We start from the raw sequence: 18,974 nt of genomic DNA on the forward strand, positions 1-18,974 counted from the left end.
TGGTCAAATTTGAAACTGTCAATGTTAGGCCGAATTGCAGTAATTAAAATGAATGTATTGCCTAGAATGTTATTTTTGTTTCAGACCTTGCAGATTATTGATAAGATGGAATGTTTTAAGAGGTGGCACAAAGATATCTCGAAATTTGTCTGGCAGGGCAAAAAGCCCCGAATTAAATTTAAAATATTGACAGATGTTAAAGAAAGAGGGGGTTTTGCCCTGCCGGACCTAAAATTGTACTATGAGGCAGCAGCTTTTTGCTGGCTCAAAGAATGGATGCTCCTCGAGAACACGGACATCTTGGATCTGGAAGGTTTCAATAACGCTTTTGGTTGGCATGCATATCTTTGGTATGATAAAGTCAACAGTGCCTTTAAAAATCACATTGTCAGAAAAGCATTGTTTAATGTTTGGATAAGATATAAAGATCTATTGGAAAACAAAACCCCTAGATGGGTGTCACCAGTGGAGGCTAAAGCAGTGAAGAAACTCAATATGGAGGTCGGATGGCCGAAGTATTGGGAAATTTTAGAACAGGATGGAGATAAGTTCAAACTACAAAGTCAGGAGAAATTGAAGCATAAAGTAGAAAATTGGTTCCAATATCGCCAAATAATGGAATTTTTTAAACAGGACAGGAAAGTCGGTTTTCAGGTGGAAAAATCAAAATTAGAAACCGAACTGTTAGAACCCAATACTAAGAATTTATCTAGAATGTATAACTTGCTGTTGAAATGGAACACACAGGATGAAACAGTTAAATCGGCTATGATTAAGTGGGCTCAGGATGTTGGACATAACATTATGTCAGCTGACTGGGAATGGTTATGGAACACCGGTATAAAATTTACGGCATGTAATGCCTTAAAGGAAAACATTATGAAAATGGTATACAGGTGGTACATGACCCCAGTCAAGCTGGCAAAAATCTATCATTTGCCCGATAACAAATGTTGGAAATGTAAAGAGACTGAAGGTACCTTTTATCACCTTTGGTGGACATGCCCGAAGATTAAGGCCTTCTGGGAAATGATCTATAATGAAATGAAAAAGGTACTTAAATGTACCTTTCCTAAAAAACCAGAGGCCTTTCTCTTGGGCATTGTCGGCCAATTGGTGACAAAGAAAGATAGAGCTTTTTTCATGTATGCCACAACAGCAGCAAGAATACTCATCGCAAAGTATTGGAAGACACAAGATTTACCCACTTTGGAAGAATGGCAGATGAAAGTGATGGACTATATGACACTGGCCGAGATGACAGGCAGAATCCGTGACCAACGAAAAGAGACGGTGGAAGAAGAATGGAGAAAATTCAAAAGCTACCTTAAGGACTACTATAAACTTAATGAATGCTAAAATGCCGTGGTTTCCAGAAACAAAGGGGTACAGGGATATAAGGTCAGATTATAAAAGAGGACTAAGATGATAGAGATTGGAAAGTAACAATTGGGAGTTGCTAGTTGAACTATGGACATTGGGATGCAGAGAGGGGGGGTATGGGGAAGTCCAAGAAAAGAGGTTTATGAAAATATGTTTGAAACTATACGTGTATGTTTGTCATTTTTAGTGTTTGTCTGTTTTTCTTAAAAATGTTGTAAAACCAATAAAAATTTTATAAAAAAAAAAAAAAATAAGGGGCGTCTTTTACATGGAAAAATATGGTACTCTGGTAGGCCTCTGCTAAAGATAATCTCATTCACATAGTCAGAAAATATCCTGAAATGTGTATCTGGAAGTTGGGCACATGGAAAAAGGCCACAACCCTTGAAAGACAATATTCTGTACTGCAGACCACAGCATGGTTGTGCTGTGCTGACAGGTGCAAAACCTGAGGCTAAAGTTTAAGGAGCAAAGCCAGCATGCACTTCTGAATTCTGAGGGTATGTGCCTAGCCCTTCATTTGGATCAAGGATGCTGTTATGAAAACAGCAGATGTTCTTCCAACTGAAATTAGAAATGTGTTACTACAGGCTTCTAACTGAGAGAAAACAAATGTGTCACACTCCAAGTAAAGTTTTCACTTGGATTTTTAAGAATTTGATTACTACTTTGTGGAGTGCAACTCACTATTTATTTGCACTTAAGTGAGAAAGCAACAAGCTGAAATTAACTCTGGTGCCCTAACAACAAAGGGCAGCTTTGAACCCCTGATGTAGAGATAGAGAACTTGTTTGTTATGTCAGTTTGGCTTTGCTGTTTCTTCTAGTGCTCTGTACGGACACCCTATCTGCCCCGTGGCCCTCATTTGTGGCCCCTGGATCGCTCCACTTTGGCCTGTGCTGCCATAGCAGCCATCCCTGAGGCAATTTAGCAGTGCACCACCCAACCTTCTCTTGTGAAGAGGCAGCCACCTGGTAGGTCCCCTCCTTTTTGTGGTTTCCCCTTTTACTTGCTCATGTTTGCTCATGGCTACTTGCCGCTGGACATTCCTGCTGGACAAAAGTCCCAGGTGGCTCTAGGCCACTCAACCTAACCTGTAGCAATCAAGGGCTGTTACAACCCAACTCCAACGAGACCTCTGAATAGGTCCAATTAGGTCTCAACCAAATCCAGTGCACAGATCTGTTATTGTTGTTTAGTCATGTCTGACTCTTCGTGACTCCATGGACCAGAGCATGCCAGGCACTCCTGTCTTCCACTGCCTCCCGCAGTTTGGTCAAACTCATGCTGGTAGCTTTGAGAACACTATCCATCTCGTCCTGTGTCGTCTCCTTCTCCTTGTGCCCTCCATCTTTCCCAACATCAGTGTCTTTTCCAGGGAGTCTTCTCTTCTCGTGAGGTGGCCAAAGTATTGGAGTCTCAGCTTCAGGATCTGTCCTTCCAGTGAGCACTCAGGGCTGATTTCCTTGGGAAATGGGACTCTCAAGAGTCTCCTCCAGCACCATAATCCCAAAGCATCAATTATTTGGCGATCAGCCTTCTTTATGGTCCACCTGCACAGATCTAGTTTCTACAAAGGGCCCCTCCAAACTGGAGTGTGTTTTGTGGGTGTATTCTGCAACCTGTCAGTGACTCAATAATAATCCATTAGTAGTGGATTTATACTAAACTATCCACACATCATTCCAGTTTATTAGTTGTTCTATGATGCTTCTGCATTATTGCTATCTGGAGGGGCACCACTGATCTAATAGTGCAACAACCCTCTATAACATTGTGGCATGAAGTTAGAGGATTTCAGCATGAAATCCCTTCTAACTCTACCACTCTATGACATGCACCAACTGGAAACAAAGCAGTATGTCTGTTTCAAAGGTTTTACAGGCACAAACGTTATTTAAAGTAGGTCATGAACAACCAGCCCAATACCATCATGAGCACAAATCATCCTGAATGCAAGTAAAGAGGATGGCTGGAAGAGTCCCAAGTGCTTTTCATTTTCTAACCTTTATTTATCCTTTTATCAACTCTGTGAAACAGAATTGGCTGAGGCAACAGTTCAGCCAAAGAGTTTCATGGCTGAATGGTGATTTCAACAAAGATTGCACACCCATTTAATCCCAACTATGCACACTGTCCACTGCATAATAAATGAAATCTGTAGTTCCCAGGAGAGTCATAGAGCTGGAGGTGGTCTTGCAGGCAATTTAGTCCAACACCATTCTACTCAATGCGGAAATAGAGTTAGAGCATCTCTAATGCCTCTGCTCCCAGGAAGTGAGAGCCCTAAAAGCCCAACTGTTATTACCATTAAGAAACTTCTCCTAATGTTCAGCCCAAATCCACCACCATTAAGTTCATTAAATCTACTCTTGCCTCCAGAGCAGCAGAGAACAAGCCTTTGCTCTCTTCTACGAGACAGCCCTTCAGCACTTTGAGAATGCTAACATAACTGTATCTCTGTCTTTTCTCCAGGATAAAATATACCCAGTTCCCAGTGTGGTGTAGTGGTTAAGAGCGGTAGACTCGTAATCTGGTGAACCGGGTTCGCATCTCCGCTCCTCCACATGCAGCTGCTGGGTGACCTTGGGCTAGTCACACTTCTCTGAAGTCTCTCAGCCCCACTCACCTCACAGAGTGTGTGTTGTGGGGGAGGAAGGGAAAGGACAATGTTAGCTGCTTTGAGACTCCTTCAGGTAGTGATAAAGCGAGATATCAAATCCAAACTCCTCCTCCTCCTCTTCTTCTTCTTTAAGCTACCTTCATAAGAATTGTTTTGCATACCCTTGACCATCTTCATTGTCTTTCTTTGAATCTGTTCTAATTTGTCTGTAGCTTTCTTAAGTGCTGCACCCAGCACTGGGCATAATATTCCAAAAGATCCAGCCAATGTGGAATAAAGTGGAACTACTGCATCTCATGACTTGGAAAATTTGGTTCTGTTAATACAGCCTAAATAAACTCTCACTACCCTTCTTTGCAGCCACACAACACTTGCTGATTCAGCTTGTGAAGTCCTGAGGTCCAAAGGTTCCCATATACAACTGCCAGTGCTTTTTTTAGAAAAAGAGATGCCATAACACACCATGAACACCTCCCTCGTTCTCTTAGAATGGCAATGGTGCCCACCTGAGAGTTCCAGCGAGTGCCGGCTGGAAAACAACCCCTGACAACTGCCGAGCCAGGTATCCTCATGTAAAAAGCAAATACAACTATATTTTAGCTTAAAATAAAAGTTGGTCTTGCTACAATGGACACATTTGTTTGTTTGCCACAGTGCAATAAAGAAGATAAACATGCTGGTAATTTGATAAATAACCTCATAGTTTGCACACACCAGTGGTTTTATATGTTTTGCTTGCAAACATGGGCAAAGAGTCTTGTGGCATCAGCAGTGGCAGCCGTCTCTCATCACCACTGCTGGTTTCACTCATATATTTTTTTACCTCTTTACTACTGTTCATTTTGATTTTTAAAACAGCTTTCTTGCCTTCTATAAATAGGAGTGAAACGTCAGCATGACTCAGAATGCTGAAACATCTTTCATTTGTGATTCAGGGCAATTTAGCCTACAGAGGTTCCACTGCTCAGAAAGACCACTAACCTCTGCCATCAGAAACAGCTGCCACTAGAGAGGACAGATTAGCTTCACAGCTTCTACATTGCATCAGAGCATATACTGGCATGCTCTGACGTCTGCTCCAGCACTGACTTGCATGATGATTATCCTCTGGTGGAAAGGGGAAAAAAAATCTTCTCTCTCTCCTAATATGGAGACACTTACCCAGAGCAGATTTTAAAGCCATGTGGTCAATAAAGAGAATGGTCCTCAAAACTCTGTTAAGTGACAAATGAGACGTGTTCATAATGAAATATGCAGACTATTTAGGTATCACTGGTTCTGCCTCCATTCCATTCATAATTGGTCCAGATGGCAGGGGCTGGCAAGATGCCTGAGCATCACAGATATTCAAGGCAAAAAGCAAAATATTATAGAACTTCCTCTATCAGAAAACATATTTCTCTTTCTCTCTACCAGCAAAGGCTTTATCAACATGCAAACTTGCTAGGTAGTCAAAATAACCTATGTCTTTTCATATCCCTAGCTGCAAGATATGGATAACAATGCTTTATTGTACATATCTGTTGTAAGGATTAACTAGACACTGCATGTGAAACACTCTGTAATGTGCCCTATAAAAATGCCCATCCATTAATTCTAGTAACTCTTTCCCCAAGGTACATTCAGAGTCACTTTATAAGTTTTTAACAAACTTAAAGTAAAACAAAAATGAGTTGGCATGATGCTACTATACAATACATCATCTTATGCCCAGTTAAAAGCTGTCTTATACAAGATCAGACCTTAGTTCATCTATCCCAGTACTGTCCATTCTGACTCTCCTTTTTAAAACTGGGTTATGTCAGAGATTTGACCTAGGACCTTCTGCATGCAATGTGTATGCTCTTTCGCTGGGTTATGGCCTCTCCCCTAAGAAGGGAATCAAAGGGGAATAAAGGGGTCTGCACTACATCCTGATGTGAAATTCTGTTTCATATACATGTGTTGATCCAGTATAGTGGGGAACTGCAAAAATATTACAGAGCTACGCTGAGGTTGGGACGCGGGTGGTGCTGTGGTCTAAACCACAGAGCCTAGGGCTTGCCGATCAGAAGGTTGGTAGTTTAAATCCCCGTGATGGGGTAAGCCCCCCATTGCTCAGTCTCTGCTCCTGCCAACCTAGCAGTTCGAAAGCATGTCAGTGCAAGTAGATAAATAGGTACCGCTCCGGCGGAAAGGTAAACGGCGTTTCCGTAGGCTGCTATGGTTCACCAGAAGTGGCTTAGTCATGCTGACCACATGACCCAGAAGCTGTCTGCGGCCAAACGCTGGCTCCCTCAGCCTATAGAACGAGATGAGCGCGCAACCCCAGAGTCGTCCGCGACTGGACTTAACGGTCAGGGGTCCCTTTACCTTTTATGTTGAGGTAAACTCTTCTGGGATTGGTTGAGGGTTGTCATAGGCTGCATGCCATGGTATAACTAGAAGTTCTGGTACCAAATGACTTAGCACCAGGCTGCCTTAACAATCACCTGAACCTATCCAGCCACATGAATATATACAGCCATTAAGATGTTCCTTGGAGGCCTTTCTTTGACCATGCTCACTTTCAGAACACAGATGGGAGGGAGACACAAGAGATGATCTTTTCAGTTCTGGTGACCCAAACCATGGCACTCTCTTCCAAGGGGAGTGGTTCACCTTGCCCCCAGTATGATGTCTTTTTGGTGCTAGACAAATTTCGTCACACCTTTTAGTTGATGTGTTTATTCATAAAGTGTTTTAATTTCACTCATATTTCTGCTCCATTTTTATGTATTACTGTTACTTTTCAGTGGCTCTGAAAAGCTTTGGCCTTTTTCATATCAACAAACTTCACCCTTTATGTATTTATTAAAACATTTCTGCTCCAGTTTTCAGCTGAAAGACCCTCAAGGAGGCTAGCTACACCAACAATGCCTATTGAAAATACTTTGGTACATTCCATCTATTCACAGTGTCTCAGCTTGTTTTTAAGTATCCTTGTTTTAAGAAAACCTGCTCCTTTTCCCTTATGGGGTATCCAAGAGAACGTATAGAGACCTTGAGTGGGTTCCCTATTGGTAGGAGAAATAACAGAGGCCAACCAGAGTAAACTGAAAAGCAAAGTGGCTAGTAAGCCTGATCTTTATTAAAGGAACTGTTGCAACAGGGTCCCCACTCACCACACGCAGGAGGGAGGAGAAACCTGAACAATGGTGCACAAGGCCTTATGTAGACTTTTGAAATTGCCCACCCTGTAGCCCAATACCATCCCCCTAAAACATCATACATACATCACAGAAGGAGGTGGTCTACAGCAGAACTCCTGTCTGCCGGGAGACCTGATAATGGTCACTGATTGCATTACCTGGGCAGTCTGGCCATTCTTTTGTGATGGTTAATACTTTAGTTCCTCAATCCAGGTCACAGGCTTACCCTATTCATACACAAATGCACCTTAAAGACAGGATTTGCACGCAAAAAGACAATGGGAAGACTTTCCTCATTTGCCTCCCTTACTGCAGAGGAATATTTGAGGTCATTGGGAGAGTCAAAATGGCTTCAGGATTGCCTTCCCATACTATTTCAGACCCATCGTTCATATATTTAGATATGTGTGCATTTATGAATATTTATTCTATCTTTGAGACCTTAAAATTCTTATAACATCCTCTAAATAACTGCTTAAGCATGGCTGTCGTTCTCTGTAGTGACAATGCAAGAAATTCATCACATAGAAAGTAGACTTTGCTCCCTTAGCTCCCTGGCCTCTTAAGATGTACAATGAGATGCTTCTCAATGTGTGGATCAACCCTAAATAGCTCTTAGCTTTGACAATGAAACACAAGCAATAGCATTGCTAGGTTCCACACACATAATCTGGGGGGCGGATTTCTGGGTCATTCCGACAGGATTCAATAGCAGTTCCTTCCTTGTCAGTGTGCAGCATATTTGAAATTTGCCTCAGTTGGCCTGTATTTCTACACCTCCCCCAGACTAATTTCCTTACAGTAAATGCAGGAAGGGATATTATCATTGGTCTTTCAAATGCTCAAGCACTACAGTGATTGGCAGAGAAAAGCAAAAGGGGGTGTTGGATATATTTCGACCAGTAGGTTGGTGCTGCTTTTGACTGCTAATCAGAGCTGACAATGCTGAGTACCAGGCAAAAAGTGAAGCTTGTGCATAAACCAGAAGTCACAAACCACAACTTGCTGTTTCTTGAAAAAATGTGAATCCCTCTCTCCAACCCTGCACTTCCATCACAAGTGCAAGCACATTATGCTCTATGCTTGCAAGGGCCAGAGCAATTATTTACTAATGACCAGTAACAAAGGAACATAGAAAGCTGCCTTATAGTAGGTCAGATGATTTGTCCACCTAGCCCATGGGTAGGCAAACTAAGGCCCAGGGGCAAGATGTGGCCCAACTGTCTTCTAACTGTGGCCCGCAGACGGTCCGGGAATCAGCATGTTTTTACATGAGTAGAATGTGTGCTTTTATTTAAAAGGCATCTCTGGGTTATTTGTGGGGCATAGGAATTCGTTCATCCCCCCCCCCAAAAAAAATATAGTTCGGGCCTCCCCAAAGGTCTGAGCGACAGTGGACCGGCCCCCTGCTGAAAATGTTTGCTGACCTAGTCCACTGTTGTCTCTACTCTGACAATGACTCTTCCTTACATCAGTGATCTTCAACCTTTCCAGACCTGTGACTCACTTTTAACCAAAACATGCATTTGGGGACCCTCTTCTTAATTCTTTTACCATATATATATATATATATATATATATATATATATATATATATATATGGAAATTGCTAGTACTGCTGCTACAACCCACCTTGGATTAGGCTATGATTCAATATTGTGTCCCAACCTACCGATGGAAGACTCCATATTTTATATAATCCCCTTTCAAGTGGAAATCCCAGGGACTCAATCTGGGACCTTCTGCATATGGTGCCTGTTTTATACCATCAAGCTATGGTTCCCTCCCCAGCATAATATTTCCCTTCCACACCCGAGCCATTTTAAAACTTTGTTAAAAGTGAAGAGGCAGATGCACATTTAGATCTCTTTTTTTGTTTGGCTAATACAGACACAACTTGGGAGGGCAGACACCAGCACACTGAATTGCATTTCACTGCATTTCTAGGGTACTTAAAATTTTAAAATAATCCCTTCATAGGCTTACAGTAGCTAATAAAATGCTTAATCTTCACCATGGCAACTTTCTGCTGGTGATGTTTCATCAGGTTCCTAGCCTAGGATGAATTCCAGAAGAACAGTTCTATGGGTTTGCAGCCATAAAATGAGAGAAGGTGCTTAAAGCACCACAAAGACAATCTAGTGCTTTTGTGCTATCATAGTCAGAAGCTTAATTCAACAGGTGGACTGAGACAATGGCAAGTATATATGCTGAAGGCAAGATAAAAGATAATGATTTGGGATAACTCTTAGGATATATATTTTTTCACACTGAAATTTGCAGTGGTAGCTTGTTTCTTTTTGTACGTCTGCTACAGTTGAGGCAGTAACTGTAAAAAATGTCGGCAAGTGATTGTACTTATAAATGGCATCAACTGGCTATATCAAATTTTACAGAGAAGCATTTTATATCAAGCAATGCTCAAGGTCCTTTGGTGAAAAATCTAAAAGTTCTTTGGGTTTTTTAAGGCTACAATCCTATCCATATTTATCTGGGAGAATACCCCATTGAACACACTATGGTTTACTTCTGAATAAACATGTACAGACTTGCACTGCAAATGTATTTAAATGGCTATTTCATATATTGGGAAATGGAGATACTACAAAAAAAAAAGAAGTTTATCCTTTGTTAGCACAAGTAGTCTGGGACAATGGCAGCTATATAATCCAAAAATCCAGCCCTAGTATCTGCTTTAGCTTTGAGCTCTCTGTGTGTGATGAACCTACTGACCTGTGCTCAGCTGGACAAATTCTTTTGGGAACAGGTTACTCATCTTACAGTACTCCATGGTGAGGTTACTCATTATTTACTTCTGTTGCTGCCTGTGCAATATGCTTGATGCAGTGCAAAAATCAATTAGCTGTGTGCAACATTTCTTATGAAGTGACCATTCTTTTCTGATTCTTTGGGAATCACATGACAGCCAGAAATACTGCATTTTATCACAGCTATTTTAGGAAATGTAATTATGCAGCATTTGAAAAATGGTTTGAAGCTACATTCCAAAACATGCTGGACAGCACTGTAAGTCCCAAAAAATCCCGAGCTCTACCTGGAAACAAGGTGTCCCTCAATAAAGTCTAACTGTCATTAAAACATCGCCTAAACAACCACTGTTAACAGTACAGTTGTTGTTTCTACATACTTTGCATTCCTGTTGGTGCTATGTAGTAATACTGGCCAGCACCTTATGAATATACCATGAAAATCAGCAACACCAAAAAAGGGCCTGTTAACATAGACAAGCTAACAACAACTGAAGGAAAAGAGCCAGATTCGGAATTTTAACATACTTGATTCTGTGTTTTTAAAGCAGTGGCTCTTTGAAGGATCACTCATGGCATTCAGGGGAGCTGCAGGACCGACCCTGGAAAGCCTTTTAAGATACCCAAATGAAAACATTTTATTTTTTTAATGGGAAGGACGTGTCATGGCCAAGCAACCTCGCCACCGCTGACACTTCCCATCGTTCCCCAGAGCTTAGAATCTGACACGGGGTGCGCCTTCGTTTTGTTTTTCTCTCGGCATATTTCTCTGACCCTCGCCCTACTTGGCAGGCGCTGCTGCGGTTAGGAACTTGCCTGAAGGCATCCGCTCCTTAAATATATATATATATGCACTGTACAGTATCTCCCTTCCGCCCCAAATACACCCCATCCCCGAAGAAGGGGCGCTTTCTCCGCCCTCTCCCTCCTCTTCTGCACAGGCTGAGGCTTGTGTCAGGAGGGGCTTCCTTGGCAGAGCCTCGCCTAGAGAGACCGAGGTGGAGCGGGAAAGAATCACTACACGCCTAAGCCCCACAGCTCCCTCTGGACTGGGAACGGCAAGTCTCTGCCTCCAGCCAGGCCGCCCGACGAGTGTCCTAGGCGCCCTCCGCGGACGCTGGAGCCACAACCTCGCCGGTATTTGCTTTCCCGGGCTGCGCGCCTCAGGCAGCCTTGGAGACGGCAGGAGGAGCCACCTGCCGCCGCCCGCTCGGTTGTGTCCCTCCGGCTTGCCCTCTGTCTCTTCTCTGACACGCACGCACACATGCACACGCACACGCGCGCACCTACCTGCAGGGGGAAAGTGGCCGCCTTGTTGCCCACGTAGCCGCGCACGACATGGCTCTGGATGGAGAGCACCCTGCACTCCGGCTGCTCCTCCATGCCTGCGCACCCGCGGCGGCTGAGCGAGGAGCCGGGCAGTCGCGCGCCCTCTGCGCCCAGGACAGCGCAGCTCCGGGCGGGCTGGACCCAGGGGCGGCGGCGGCGGCTTTGCAAATCCGCCTCAGCAGCAGGGCGGCCCAGGACAGCGGCGCAGAGAGCGAGCGGGAGAACCGGCGGCAGGAGGGAAGGGGGAAAAGAAGAGAAGAAAGTCAGGCGATCGGCGCAGACACCTAAAAGTCTCTTCTTACATCACAGATGAGACTGAGCAGGCGGCAGCTCCCGCGAAAGCAATTTAAAGGCACCCGCACACGCCGCCCAGCGAGCAGGGGGAGGGAGGGAGGGAGCGGGGACGGCGCGCGCAAGGAGCCACCTGCCCCCGTAGGCCGAGCCTGGTGCGGGGTGGGCGAGGGGGGAGAAGGAAGGAGGAACCACGGGCGAACCGCCCACGTGCGACGCTTTCTGCGCCCGCGCGTGATTGCCCGCCTCCCTGAGAGGCAGGAGGAGGAAAGCTGCGCGCGAGAGGCGCCCCCGGTGAGGGGCTTCCCAACCCCAGCCTCCCTGCCCGAAAGCCCGCCCGCCCGTCTTCCTACGCGCTGAAGCAAACATGTAAAAAAAATAAAATGGGGGTGGGGGGAGCGAGCTTTGTGGCACGCGCGCCCCACCTTGAAAAGACTTTGACAGATCGTTGGCGCCTTCAGAAGCTCTGGTGGGGTGGAGCCCCCGCCTCATAAGAAAGGCCGTGGCTCGACGAAAGCTGCTGTCAGTTATTCAAGGCGCTTTTGTGGTTTAAGATTTGTTCAGCAGCGGTTTCCTCTTCCCAGTAGAGAGGCCCCAAGCCCTACTGGACCCTTTCCGTGGGCACGACAGCAAAGAGGGGCAAGTCTCCAGCTTCTGCATAATCGCTATAAAGATGCCTAAAATGGCCACACCGGGACACAAGCAGCCACGACCAGCTGGAGGAATAATTCTCGCAGTGGGCTTCGCTTCCCACTTAAATGCACATCTCAGTTAGGAGAGGCACATGTGAAAACGATGAGATGCTTGCCCATGACAGTTGGGCATCAAAAGAGGTACAGTACATAGCAAAGTTACTGTGACCGCAAAAGGAAGAAATTTATAGAGACCAAAACACACAGAAAGCTAATTCATTCTTCGGGTTCTGGATTGTTATCTGGCCAAAACAGCACTACCCATGCGAAAGATGAAGGTATCAGTAGGCTGGGGTTGGGGGCAATGTTTGCAGGATTACAGAAAAAAAAACTAGAATAAAAAAATTAGAGAGAATAAAAACTGCAACATTTTGTTGCAATTCCTACTTGTCAATGTCTGTTAGCCCTGGTATGACACTTCCAATTACCAGTCACTGCGGAATAGTTATCTTGTTCTGTTGCAATATTACTCTGTGATGATGGTGGGCTGGTCCGAATGGATCTGTGGTATGATCCAGCAAAGTTATTCTAATGTTATTCCCTACAGATTTCTTAATGCATTTTAGAATTTATACCTCACTTTTTTCTTAAACCAGCTACCATAAAGACACCTACAAAAGTCCACAACAGAATAAAAAAATCCTCTGTATAGCAGTGATGGTCAAGGCAGAACATGAGCACATTTTCATCCAATTTATATAAACTTCTTTTCCTGTTCATATAGGGCCAGTTCTTTCTCACCAATGGCAAGCGAGCATTTGCTATGATATAAATGGGATTCTCTGATTTGTATCTTATATTTTTATTAAATCTGCCCACACAGCCTACTTACCACTGCTAATGCATAGTAGATTTACTAATTGGCAGTACTCTGAAACAAATTATTGTCTGAGCTCCAGTAATTGCACTAAAAGCCTAACTGCTTCTGTATCCTCCAGCATTTATGTCACAGACATCACAATATATGTTTGTATGACAAATGCCTACACCCACATATGTTTATACATGCACCACAGTACCCTTTCCATTTATCAGTCCCAACTCAACGCATGCTATACTCTGTGCCCTTTCGGAACTGCAGAGTTCTATGTGCTTTCCAGAACTGCAGAGTTCTATGTGCTTTTTTTGTTAATAACATTTCTATGAGGCACTGCCACACACAGTACAGTGGTACCTCGGGTTAAGTACTTAATTCATTCTGGAGGTCCATTCTTAACCTGAAACTGTTCTTAACCTGAAGCACCACTTAGCTAATGGGGCCTCCCGCTGCCACCGCATGATTTCTGTTCTCATCCTGAGGTAAAGTTCTTAACCTGAGGTACTATTTCTGGGTTAGTGGAGTCTGTAACCTGAAGCATCTGTAACCCGAGGTACCACCGTACAGTAATGCGTTTTCTATTGAAAACCAGTACAATTATAATTTCCTAGCTGTTGAAGAAGTGTTAACTTCCGGTTTAAAATCAGTAATTTATATGGAAAACTTTTAAGATGTTGATACAAGGTAGGGGCGGAAACTAAAATACATTTTTTGTGAGATTAGCATTTTGTTTCTTATGTTCGACTGTAAAATATAATCTTTGCAACTCCCCCCCCCCCCTTGCTGTTTGTTTCTTCTTCTCTGTGACTCATTTGTTATGTTTAAGCTCAGTGCCTTTGGCTTTGATTCAGTTTTGGAAAAAATGTGCACCACTTGCCTCTGGATCCAGCTATGGAGTTTTTTTTGGCTTTGCAACTTTACAGTTTGGTTTGCTGGAGTCAACAAAGAGGTGCAACTTTGCATGAAATCATTTGATTAATTATACTAGCAGCAGTGCTATTATTATGATAAGAGAAATCAAAATATATAAAGAGAGGGGAAACAGAGAAAGAGTGCTTGAAGTAGGATGGGATGCCATTCTGCTTCTTTAAAAGCATTCCACTACTTTTCAAATGGACATAATGAAGCCTGGTACAACTATCCCATTTTTCTCCCATTGCTGATAATGTCATTGGACTTCTTGTTATTGATGTGCATCCCACTACTACCACACCATGGCTGTCATACTGGAGTCCCCCAACAAGCTGAAGCTAAGCACCTTACCTTGCCTCACAACCATGACCAAGTTATGCAAACTGTACCAGGGAAGGCTGCATATTAGCACATTAGTTGGGAATCCATACAGTCATCCTCAATAAGAAATGGAATTCTCTGTTCAGCTGAATTGAATTAGGTAATATTGCCATGAACTGCCAGTGGAAAAGGTGTGGGAGATATCTTTGTCTTGGGTGAGAAACTAATTGAAAAATCGACAGTCTTGTCAAGACTGCCCTGTGATGAAAATTATTATGGTCAGTTTGAATAATCGGACACAATATTTTAATCTGCTGGGGGTTTTTTTTGTTTTTTTTGCTAAAGAGGACTAAAATCAACGCCATTTCTCAGAAGTTTTAAATAGAAGCTGGATGGTTGACTAGCAGCTCTTACATACCAGTATTTTTAACTTTAAATTTTTTTAAAAGCTATGTAGTGAGTTATTATTGAACAACAGCGGATTGTGGCAGTGATTGCTGTGCAGTGAAAAGGCTTTATGGATTGACTGAGGTTCCCCAAGACCAGTGTAGGAGGGAAGGAATCACATAAAGTAGATACATCAAGAAAACTGTATGTAATTATAGCTTTCACGGCCGCATACTGCAAAGTCCTGAGTCATTGATCTCTCAACAGATTCAGTGCAAACTCGCCGCTTATTTGAGGCCCAAAATAGAGACACATTAGAATCGTATTTTAAATACAAATTAATCGCTTTGAAGGCCTATTTCAAAAACAGAATGACAAGTTCTGAATAATTAAAATTTAGATTCCAAAGGAGCTGGGTGAAACAGGAGATTAAAGAGACTTTACTTTTGCTACTATTTTGGCACAAGGAACTTTAAAGCACTTTCATTGCAGGGCAATTAATGACCAAAAGCTCTTCTATCTCAACATTTTGAACTCGCTAAAGTTATCTTCAGGAGTAAAAGCTAAAAGCAGGAGTTGGGTAAAGTATAGCCCTCCAGAAGTCATTGAACTCTGACTCTGTGCCACCTCAGCCAACATTGCCAATGACATTCTGAGGGGTGGGGGCTCCAGTGATGGGGGGGGGGGAACCACGGTCAATGGTCAAGCTTCAGCAATACCTGGGAGGCAACAGGTTTATCACCTCTGATCTTCCTCTTATGGGAAAAGAATGGGGGTCCAGTTGAGAAAAGGGGAGTCTGTTGCTATTGGAAGTTCAAATACACTGTAGGAGATGGTGGGCATCAACATGATTCAGTTCAGACTCTGAATTGGTGTTTTCGGAAATTCTGCTTTGGCTCAGATAAGACTTGCATCTGTCCCAAATGGCCTGCTTTGGTTCTTGTTCTGAGATTCGTCTGAATCCAATACTCCAAGTAGGAAGTGGCAAAAAGAAAAAGAAATGCCCCAATAAATGTATTTATTTGATGAAGATGGTGATCAAAGGAGCACAAAGCTTTTGCAAGCATCAAGACAAACCCTTCTAGCACAAACAGTCTGTTTCAGCAGCTTGCTTTCTATGTGTGCTTTCTTGCGTCACACGCTGTCGTCTGGCAGTCACAAGCCACTTCCCACTGCTGAGGGATATCTGCTTGGAAAGAGTCACAGTTCTCTGAAAATCACGCACACAGCGGAAAACTCAAGACTGCTGCTGGGATCCAGACAGAACAGATCTGTGTTTGAGATAGAGCCGCAACGGTTGTGTGGTAAATGGATTAACTATGTCTGTATTCATCTTCAGTAGTGTTACCTGGGTGACAATAATTATGTGTTTTTGTTCTTTCGCTACAGTGAGGGAAAATGCCCTTTTATTGAATGGACTAAATATAACCATTACACACCCACCCGGCAAAGCTGATATGCAATTCACCATTTTGCTAAGCACCGAAATATGGCTTCCTGTATTTGCTTTTCTTCTGGCTCATGTAATGCATGGAAAGAGGGGAGCAAAGAACAGCATTAAAAATCAGGGACAGTCTGTGCTCACAGAGCATTCTTAAATCAAGGATGTCCTTCACCTATGAGGATGTCTTCCAGGTTCTCAGATAATTTCCCTCCAAAACTTGCATTGAATATATCTTGGCCCTTTGTTCACCTATATACATAAGCAGATCGTTGTTAAGTTTCACATATTCTAAGATGGCATATATATACTTTTATTTTCCCCACCACCTTGTATGCTTGAGTTGGTATGTTTAACTATGCATTTTTTCCTATTTAAATCCTAAAATGTTAACATTCGGTTTTGATCTCAAAGAGTCTCGAAAGACATGGCTAACTTAAGTCTGATGAGCTTGTAGTTTGCATGCCATAAACATAATTTAGAGGCAATCCCAAATAATACTGCATGTGCCAAACTATTGGGGTGGATTTATTGGGCTTATTTTATAATATTCTTACTGAAAATTACTTCTAAATAGAAAACTTCAGATGGGTGGGGGGACGACTTGATTTCACAGACTTGGGTGCTTAATTACATTTAAATGGAAAAACACAGCATTTTTCTCACCTTATTAATCCTGAAACTTTGATATATTTGCTACCATGTTTTCAAACTTTGTTCTGTCAGCAAACTAGCTAAAAACGTCCCCCCCCAAAGGAAAGTTGGAACTTTTTAATATTTTAAAAAGAGCATGTGACTTGTATGTTACTGTTTCTGGCCTTAAAGCACCACTCATTTATGAAAACAAGGCAAATAAATAATAGATCAGCCTTCCCAAACAGATCCTCAAGATGTGCTGCACTACAGCTCCCATCAACCTTAACTATGCTGGCTGGGCTGATGGTAATTGTAGTGCAAAACATCTGGAAGGCACCAGAATGGTGAAGGCTGCCACAGACAATCTTTATAAACTATCAAAAGCTGTTTTCTTGATTTGGGGTGTTCCAGCTTGTATTTAATCAGTCCACTGTCCATATACATTGAAAAAAAATACCCCCAAAAAATAACAACAGAGCTTTCTGGCTCTTAAAATGTGCCTTTATGCCTTTAGGTAGGGAAGACTTCAGTTAGGAAACAACCTGTGTCAGGCATTCTCAGCTTTAGAAACTGTTTATTATTTTTGTTGTTGTTGCTTTGGCTGCCTTTATAGTGGTACCTCGGGTTAAGAACTTAAATTTGTTCTGGAGGTTCGTTCTTAACCTGAAACTGTTCTTAACCTGAGACACCACTTTAGCTAATGGGGCCTCCCGCTGCCGCCGCACGATTTCTGTTCTCATGCTGAAGCAAAGTTCTTAACCTGAGGTAATATTTCTGGGTTGGCGGAGTCTGTAACCTGAAGCATCTGTAACCTGAAGCGTCTGTAACCCAAGGTATCACTGTATATGGGCACATTTTATACTGGGATGGGAATCACTTTCTCCAGCTGTTAGCGCAGCGAAGCTGATGGCCTTGAACAGCCAAGGGAGATACAATTTTGTCTGGCAGAGCAGATTTATGACATTTCAGTAATGGATACAAGGGGCCATTTTGAAGGTTACAGACTGAAGGTCACTATGGTTTGGTGAGGATATATATTCAGCACACCCTGCATTCCCACGTATCTAAATTTAATCTACTTCCCACCCCACCCCTGTAACATCATTCATTACCACTTAGCAGTCATGTAAAGGATTGTCTTTTATTGCATAGTATCCTAGCCCCATAGAATATAATGAAGGCCACCTATTTCAGGAAGCACGACTCTAGATTTTTAAAAACACAATGTTTTGGCAATAGGATCTAGACTCAATCACTGTTGACTACACCACATGCATAAAGAACTTTTAAAAGAATAAATTTACAAGAGAGACCAAGGCTGGAACAGTCCTAGATGCTCAGAATTATAAAAGCTTACCGCAGGCAGAGATTGTTTGTATTACTCAAATATGCTGTGGAGCTTTAATGGAGGTTGGGGGGTGGGGGAGAAGTCTGTTAATGGAATTGTCAATTCAGTTCATGAACTGCATAGTAAAGCCAAGTTATGCATGACAATGGAAATCTTCAAAGGGTCTTATTGCTGGGCTTATCCCATCCCATATAAAGCAAGAGCTTTATAGTAAATAACAGTGGACCGGCCATTGAAAATTTCTACCTTGCTATTGCTGTTTTGCATTGTTTGGATAATATTGTAGTTTGCTACTACAAAGTGGAGGCAGGGAACCTTACTCCAGTGAAGAGCCAATGAACACAGAAGCCAGTTGGTGGGGGCCTTTCTGATGGTGCGCGGAAGCAGAATGTCTGGCAGAGTTCTCTCCATCCCCTCCATGCCACCCCACCCTATGTGAGACTGCCCTTGAAAACCACCGGGAAAATTCCATTGGTGCAAAATTTCGCCCCTAAAGTTTTGCTGGGGGAGGGGGGGCAAGTACTGGAACCATGTGACCCCCTTTTTGTATCACTTCCACTAGCTGTCAGTTTGTTTTCAAGTGCGATTCAAGATGCTGGTAACTTCCCCTAAGCTGCTTGGGATCAAGGTACCAAGTCATGGACAAATTAGCTATTCTTTCCACCTCTTCTCCATCCCCCCTCCACCCATTCAATTCAACCTCCATTTAAAACCTTGCCTTATGAGGCAATAATTGATATTTTTATTTATTGATGTATATATATTTTTAGCTGACTTTGTGCCCCACCTTGCCTGTGCCCTTGTGGGGGTCCACCTCACCACCCCCTAATTATGGGCCTGCTTGGAAGGGCTATCT

General features: G+C 43.0%; 1 protein-coding gene across 1 annotated transcript in view; it reads right to left on the bottom strand.

The window, feature by feature from the left end:
• PDXK (pyridoxal kinase) overlaps positions 1–11,723 on the bottom strand; it is a 52,756-nt gene extending 41,033 nt beyond the window's left edge. Inside the window, exon 1 of the mRNA XM_083498473.1 lies at positions 11,235–11,723. Coding sequence (XP_083354599.1) covers positions 11,235–11,327 — 93 coding nt within the window. The 5' untranslated portion in view covers positions 11,328–11,723. The remainder of the gene's footprint in view (positions 1–11,234) is intronic.
• Between the last annotated feature and the right edge of the window lie 7,251 nt (positions 11,724–18,974).

Source organism: Podarcis liolepis (assembly GCF_965112155.1).
Source record: "Podarcis liolepis genome assembly, chromosome: 4".
Taxonomy (NCBI): domain Eukaryota; kingdom Metazoa; phylum Chordata; class Lepidosauria; order Squamata; family Lacertidae; genus Podarcis; species Podarcis liolepis.